The 8,120-nt window shown below is 35.6% G+C and overlaps 1 protein-coding gene across 4 annotated transcripts in view; it reads left to right on the top strand.

Moving 5' to 3' along the window:
- PRRC1 (proline rich coiled-coil 1) overlaps window positions 1–7,897 on the top strand; it is a 31,020-nt gene extending 23,123 nt beyond the window's left edge. For all 4 annotated transcript variants that reach the window (XM_052777164.1, XM_052777161.1, XM_052777162.1 and 1 more), the window contains exons 7-9: window positions 937–1,040; window positions 3,655–3,757; window positions 5,793–7,897. In XM_052777164.1, the coding sequence (XP_052633124.1) occupies window positions 937–1,040; window positions 3,655–3,757; window positions 5,793–6,002 (417 nt within the window). In that variant the 3' untranslated portion in view covers window positions 6,003–7,897. The remainder of the gene's footprint in view (window positions 1–936; window positions 1,041–3,654; window positions 3,758–5,792) is intronic.
- The last annotated feature ends 223 nt before the right edge of the window (window positions 7,898–8,120 follow it).

Below are 8,120 nucleotides of genomic sequence, written 5' to 3' on the forward strand. Positions count from 1 at the left end.
TGATCAACATTTGTCAGGCATCTTCCTGAACAGATCTATGTTACGTTTAAAAAGTAAGAATTCACCGTGCAGCCTTGCAGACAGCTGTGCCGGCCCAGAGGAAGGGTTAGCAAACGTTGTTTCACCAGATTTTAAAAATGTACATGTTTGTCTGGTGTATCTATGTGCAACGACCTCCTTGGCCAATAACTAAAACCCCTGAAAACAACTATTTAGTATTCCGTTTCTTAAATGTAAGCAAATAATTTACTCATTAAAATGGAATTCTTTTCTCCTAACTGCTGTGGCAGTATTTACAGCTAAGTAAAGCCTATCCTCATAGCAATGTATTAGCTGATAAAATTTTATGTTGAGATAAAGGAGGGTAATGTATATGTTCCTTTACCTGTTTAGCTACTACAGTGTAGCAGTAGTAGTATTTCTATTACAACTTCAGAGTGATAACAGGTTTGGAGCGAATGATTCCTATGTCTTAGCTGGATAGGTACCACAACAAAGAGATTCTCTCCCTTGGTCTTACAAAGGTGGTCCAACGCTCTTAAAGGATCTAAACCCAACAAATCTTAAGCTGCAAAAATGTCAGTGTGAGTAACAGAAATATATACTGATGCTTTAACTAATAGTGAAACTTGACGCAGTTACAGGTTAGGAATTCTTTGCATGCTAATCTAGGTCTTTTTCATGGAAAAATAACAAACTAAAAATATTTAATTAGTTTTATCATAGTTTTCATTACTGTTCGGGATTCCATTACAGCTTTTCATGAATTTCATTTTTTGTTTTTCTAACATCGAAATAAGAGTCATTATTCAAAATCTCTCATATATTCTGTTTAACTTGAAAAGTGTGTTCTAGAGTTCTTTTTGCATTCATCTGTAGGCATTGTGCTATGCTGTGATTCAACGAGAATGTCTAATGGCTTATGTTACCATTTAGGGAGCCCAAGAAAGGATAGACAGCTTGCGTCGGACAGGAGTAATACATGAAAAACAGCCTGCTGTATCAGTAGAAAACTTCATTGAGGAATTGCTTCCTGACAAGTGAGAACTTTAAATATATTCCTGGGGGAGGGGGAGGTGGGGAGGAATATTCTTTGTTGACTCAAAGGAGCCTATAAAGAGTTGCTGACAGTATCACTGAGCAGAAGAAAGGAGAGAGTCTGTCTTCAGTATTGCTTTGGCAGACTTGATTTTGGTGATGTTTGGCTTTTTGTCCAGACATCTTGAGACTTTAATATACAAAATCCTTGTCAGGTTTTTCAAGATTCACAATATAAAAACACAATGAAGTTATACTGAACTGACAAAATTAAGGAGCTGCAGAAGTTGGAATTTGGCTAGTAGTTTGCTCACACTTGTGTGCACACTCTTTCTTCTCTTCCTCTGAAATTGTATTTGGTTCAGAAAGTATATTGGGAGATGTTCTGGCATTTGTAGTAATATGACTTTATCAGATAATATATTATCCATTTTCCTTTCACCAAAAAGGTACTTAATATTTTTAATTTGCATTGCACAGACTTAACAATGGTGTTTTCAAATACGTTACAATTTGATTTTGTAACATGCTTTTTGACAGTCCTTGAAGTAGCTTTATAATTAAATTCCAAAACATTAAGGACAATGTCGTGTTTTGCTTAATGCAAACTTAAATAGTTCTTTTCTAATGTTTGCATTTTTGTGCATGTGATGGGCTTTGATTTATTTTTTTGACACATACTCTGCTCTTGCTCCATTTTTGAAGGTATATTTAGTATCCTTAGTGGAAGACGGATGGTGAATTTTCTGAAGTAAATAGAATTAGGAAGTGCTTTAATTTTTATTGAGCATTTATTTCCATCTATTCTGATTTAGATGTTTTATTATATTTCTACAAAGGAGTAACTATGACAATGAGATCTCTGCTTCAAAATAATTGCTGTTCTCGTCCTTTGAATTTACTCATTCCTAAATCTGAAAATGTTGCTTAAAGTACTTGACATGAAAAAGCTCACTCAGGACTACAGTGTTTTTGAAAGGAATGCTAACTCTTCTGTCCACACATTACAGGCCCCAAGAACATCTTGATCTTCAATATTAGTTGTGGTAGAAACAGAGTAACTTAATGCATGCTTTAATTTTTATTCAGTAGACAACATTGAAAGCTTCCTTGCAAGGTGTTAAAAAAAACATTTGAACTATTTTTGGCCCTTGTTTTTTTCTGCAGTGGAATGATAGGTCATGGTGCTAGTAATTGATTAATTATTATTCTGAAGTGAGCATTGTGGTGTTACAGTTCTAATACGGGGGATGCAGTCAGTGTTTTGCTGATACTGTTTACCATACTTATTCATGACTGAAGGAGAGGAGTTTACAAGTAACCAACCACCAATACTAAGAGCTCTGCACCTAACACTTAATAGATCAGTCACTGCTCACAGCTAAACTTCTCAGTTGTCCATCAGACAGCTGAAGGACATTACTTCCCCTTCCTGTTGCATGTCCTGAATACTATTTGCAGAAAAGGTTGCAAACTCCTTTAAGTGTATTTTACCCTTTAGACTCTAACTACTTTATTAATTGAGAGCAAGTTAACTTTAATCATGAAGCTTTCTCAACAGTCTTTTGTAGTTGCAAGTGAGGTAGTCCTCTATCACAGAGCATTCCAGTGCTCTGTTCCTCCCGACAAAGATGATGCAAGTGAATTACTTCTTCCTGTCTTGCTCCACTAAACTCTTAGTATGAAGCTTACATGGCCCAGCCAGTTGTTTCTTAAAATTGGAGTCTTGCATTTCTTTTTACAACATCCTTGCTTCCCATGCTTTAAAGAATAAAATACAATTTATATGTGGACACGTGTATACTACATATGAAACCACAACTACAATAATATTTTCCTTTTTAATTCTTTTATGATTCTTGGCCTTGATTTTGTGTTTGTGCTTTCCCTGGAGTGTGTTTCTCCTGTAACTGTTACAGGTATTGAATACAGTGAGGTAGTGATGATGCATTGCCCTTGGTTTTATTTGGATTATGTTAGTATTGTTAGTTTTGTTGATAGGGAGAAATGATTTAAAGTTTTTACAAGCTAGATAGGGAACCATTTTGGGTACTGCTTCAATAGCCTTTACTGTATCTGCTACAGCAAGGACCATCTTTTCTGAAAGGTGCAGAAGTGTTTCTCTGAATAAACCATTTAAATGATTGTTGTAGGATTAGACATACCAAAAAATCTTCTGAATATAGAACATGAATGATAAATAGATTTTTTTTTTTTAATTGTTAGGGAAGGTTATCTTAATGAGAAACATTCTTTCAAAGATTGCATGAAAACTGTAGCATAATAAATATGGCCAGGAGAATGTATCTGCACACATGCCCACCCCACTAGCTTTCTTTGTTTCTTTGATCTGTAAGTTTCATGTATTTTATGTTTTTATGTATATTATGTATTTTACATCCATAGACATGCACTATAATTTTATATCTATATATAAAAAGTTATATATACAAATTTTACTTGAAAAATACTAGAACACTTTGATTAAACTCATTATTACGTTATAACTACATTTGTAGTAGTGTTTGTAAAATGGTCATAATTCAGCTGCTAACATGTTTTTCAACTGAGTGATACTTACTACTCAAAAGTAAAGTAACTTGCACGTCATTGCAGGTGGTTTGATATTGGATGTCTGATTATTGAGGATCCAATTCATGGGATTCATCTGGAAGCTTTTACCCAAGCAACACCAGTGCCTTTGCAATACGTTCAGCAGGTGAGTTTTCAGTTTTGTTACCAATGTTGGATTAACAGTTGAGACATAAGACTTAAGTTTTAATTTCATTTATGATGTCAGTTCTTATTGGCAGGTGCTCCACTTGAATGTTTTAATTTATGAAATGAGGATAAAACCTGTTTTTGAATCATGTTTATGTATTACCTAAAAATCTTTAGGCATTTGTAGGAAAGCAATTCTTGATCAAGAGTCTCATTCTGCAATACATGGCACTTGGAAGCACTAGTTTTACTTTCCTGTTAATGAAGAGGAAATATTCCAAGAAGAAATTAACCACAAAGAAGTACTCCCTCAAAAAGGAAATATAGCTTTAATCATTGAAATATTGTCATCATTCTGGTTCAGTGACTCAAAATCAACCCTCATGAATCTTTACATAGGTAAAATAAGAATATTTCCTCAGGTGCGGAAGGAGGTCTTTGCAGCTTAAGTGGGTTTCTCTCAGGGGTGCGCAAGAAATATGTTTGTATAAATCCAGTCCAATATCTTTAAGCAAAATCTAGATTACAACAGGAAAAAAACGAGCAATGGTATAGTTGTATTTCAGACTAAGAACAGAGAAAGAAGTATGTGTTGGACAGGCAATGTTATTTGTTATTCGCAGTACAAAAGATTTAACAGAGGCAACATTAAAAGCAATTATGTTCCTCAGAATTCTTGCTAGCAATGTGTTTTATTGTTCTGTGTAATGGAAATAGCGGTAAAACTGTGTAGAAAAGATACTCTTTTATTAATGTCTTTACCAATGGCATAGAGTTTTCTGAGCATGTAATATGAGACTCATGGTTGTTCATAACTCTAAACATTGCTTGATTTGAGGAGGTAAAAATGTGGATTTGAGGGCTTGTTTTGAGAACATTTTTCTGTTAAGAGACCAGGTGTCATCTTGTTTTTTGCTGAGCCAGAAATTGCAACCATGATGGGAAACTACTGCAAGGTTGTGGTTTTTTTTTTTATTATTTGAAGTTTACTGATTTTTAGCAGTAAAAGTATTAAAGAATTAATTTATGAAGTTCTGTGCAATTGTGGATCATAATGGAGATATCATAATCACATAATCAGTCCATACTTGCAGCTAGATGCGCTCTTCTTACTGCCAATATGTTCTGACTAATAAGGAAAATTTCCTGTTCCTTTCCTTAAGAAATCTGCCTTTTATGTACCTCTTGATAACAAGTTATTTTGATATTGGAGCAGACTGCATACTCTAACAAACTCATATATGCTGTTACAATTGCAAGACAGCAGTTTTAGGAAGGCTGGAACACACTAATGACCTTTGATCTGCTGTACATGCAAAGGAAACAGACTAACTCAAGTATTTGTCAAAATAAAGTCTGTATGAAGAACTGGGCCCAATGTTCAATGCTATGAAGTAATACTAAGAACAGTCTTACTGAGGCTAAATGTCTTCTACCCTTCATTGTATGCTACAGTGGCCAGAGGTGGCTGCCTAGGATAAGCATCAGACCAGATAAATGCAGTGATACTTCCCCCACTGTTTCCCTTCTGCTTCCAAGTTCAGGGAATTACAGTATGTAATCCCTCTGTGATCTCATGTAAATAGTTCAGTGCTCCATTTCTGCTAGGCTCAGCTTGCTTCTTGTATTTGGCTACTTGCCTGCTTCAGAGGGACATTCTAACTGTTTTTAAAACTTTTGGAGGATAAGAGTCATTGTATAAATGTGTATCATTATTGATTCCATCTGTTGGCTACTTTGAAAGAGAAAACTTTGCCTGGTAATGGCAGAATGTCTTTACTCTCTTAAGCATCATATTTTAGTTTTATACTGTTCAGATGTCATTTGGATCATGACACATACAAATCCAAAAAGTATAATTGGCTAGGCAAATTATGGAGCAGTCTGAAATTTGGATTCTGTTACCCTTTAATTTGCCAGGTAGTCCTATTGGTATAAGAATGATTACTTCCAAAAGTTGTTACTGGTGAAGATAGAAACAAAACTACTTATTTCAAACTCTTTCAATAATCATTTCTCAAAATGTTACACAGGCTAAGAGTCTTACTCCTCAGGACTACAATCTGAGATGGTCAGGCCTGTTGGTGACCGTGGGTGAAGTGCTTGAGAAGAGTATACTGAACGTCAACAGGACTGATTGGCACGTGGTATTCACTGGCATGTCCCGTCGACAGATGATCTACAGTGCAGCTAAGGCTCTAGCCGGAATGTACAAACAACACTTACCACCCAGGACCGTTTGAAAGAAGGCTCATCCATGACACTAAGGAATACTGGTTTTGATTGTAGAATTTAAGTGAAAGCTGCATGTTCTAATTCTCAGTGGATTCAACACAGATTTGTAATCTAACTGTAAACTGTAGTTTACTGTTTAAGAAGTGGTTTCCAATAGTAGAAATGAGCAATTGCAATTTTTAACTACTATGTGATTTCCAATACGATTCACAAAACAGAAAATCAGAACAAACATATATTTATAACTGGGACAAATAGCATTACAGTTTGTAAAGTGGAATGTGCTTTTATTTGACACCTTACTAGGCATTTGCTGAGATATTTTGGTTAGTATACTTTTTTAAAAAGGGGATCATTGTTTAGCTATTTCTATTATATTAGTAATATAAACATGTTGACAGTGTAATATGTATGCTATATATGCATTTCAATCCAGAAAGACTACCTTCTGTATTAGATGTTTTCTTGGGGCCTGTGCTTAGGTGGTACTTAACACCTCATAGGTTTGGTGTCTGTATAGAAGTTCTCAGGAGTGATACTGAGCAGTTTTTATAACATGTAACATTGAGCTGCTGAAGAAGAGCACAAACCCATGCCCCATTAGTTGAAGTCGTTGCTAAATAATTTTGAAATCTCATTTTCCACGCTGCATCTTTTTTCTTTTTATGTAACAGTAATGAAATTCATGTCCAATTAAAACACTAGACAAATTTCAAGTTGCTTCAGTGGGTTTTAGATCAGGTACCACAAACACATAGAATCATAGAATCATTTAGGTTGGAAAAGACCTTCAAGATCATCGAGTCCAACCATCATCCATGCCCACTAAACCATGTTCTGGAGTGCCTTGTCTACGTGCTTTTTGAATACCTCCAGGGAAGGTGACTCAACTGTTACCCTGGGCAGCCTATTCCAATGTCTGACAACCCTCTCAGTAAAGAAATTTTTCCTAATATCCAACCTAAATCTCCCTTGCTGCAACTTGAGGCCATTTCCTCTCTTCCTATCTCCAGTCTCTTCTGTCAAGAAGAGACCAGCACCCACCTCACTACAACCTCCTTTCAGGTAGTTGTAGAGAGCAACAAGGTTTCCCCTCAGCCTCCTTTTCTCCAGACTAAGCAACCCCAGTTCCCTCAGCCGCTCTTCATAAGACTTGTGCTCCAGGCCCCCCACCAACTTGGTTGCCCTTCTCTGGACATGTTCCAACAACTCAATGTCTTTCTTGTAGTGAGGGGCCCAAAACTGAACACAGTACTCGAGGTGCGGCCTCACCAGTGCCGAGTACAGGGGAACAATCACCTCCCTGCTCCTGCTGGCCACTATCTCAACAATTTCAACAACATGATTTAGTCCAGTGCTTCCAAACTTCATATTTTATATGGAATTATGTATTTTCTTCTATCAAGTTATCGTTGTCAGCAATTTTATGTGGAAAATGATGAGATGTGTATCACTTGCTTTGCTATCCTGGGTTTTCTAAACATTTTTAAGTCTTAAATGCCTTCTTGATGCATGAGCTTACTGTTTCTCATATAAGTCTTCAGTAGTGTCTGACTTTTTTCATGGCTATAAATGCCCTCTATCCATGCTCACACAATCTTAAATCTTTATTTAGAAATATAGAAGTAATTGTGAAGAAAATATTTTGGTAATAATACTTTTTTAAGAAACAAAGAATAAACAAATACTTTTTGTTTGCCTTAAAGAAGCAGTTTTTCAGCTTATATTGCTCTGCCTTTACCTTTCTTAGATGCTTTCGAAGGACATTTTTATATACAATATACTGTTAAGCCAGCTCATACTTGTACCCAGTGAAAGCCTATTTCCAAGTAATATATTTTGCCTTAATTGGCTTACTCTGTAAATTAGTTGAATAAATGTTTTTCCTAGAGGATTGTATCTATTTTAAAGGTTTATTTTTTAATATAGCTGATAAAGATCTGTTTATTAAAATTATATTTACATGGTCAAGTTACAGATTTGGCACATACTTAAATGCCTATCTTGTCTGAAAAAAGTCAAAACACATAGAACCTGACTCTTGCAGTGTTTAGGTCTGTTGTTGGGAGCACTTCTTTGTATCATAAACTAAAAAGGATGATACAGGGACTTCTGTTTGTCATTGT

Source organism: Harpia harpyja, chromosome Z (assembly GCF_026419915.1).
Source record: "Harpia harpyja isolate bHarHar1 chromosome Z, bHarHar1 primary haplotype, whole genome shotgun sequence".
Lineage (NCBI taxonomy): Eukaryota > Metazoa > Chordata > Aves > Accipitriformes > Accipitridae > Harpia > Harpia harpyja.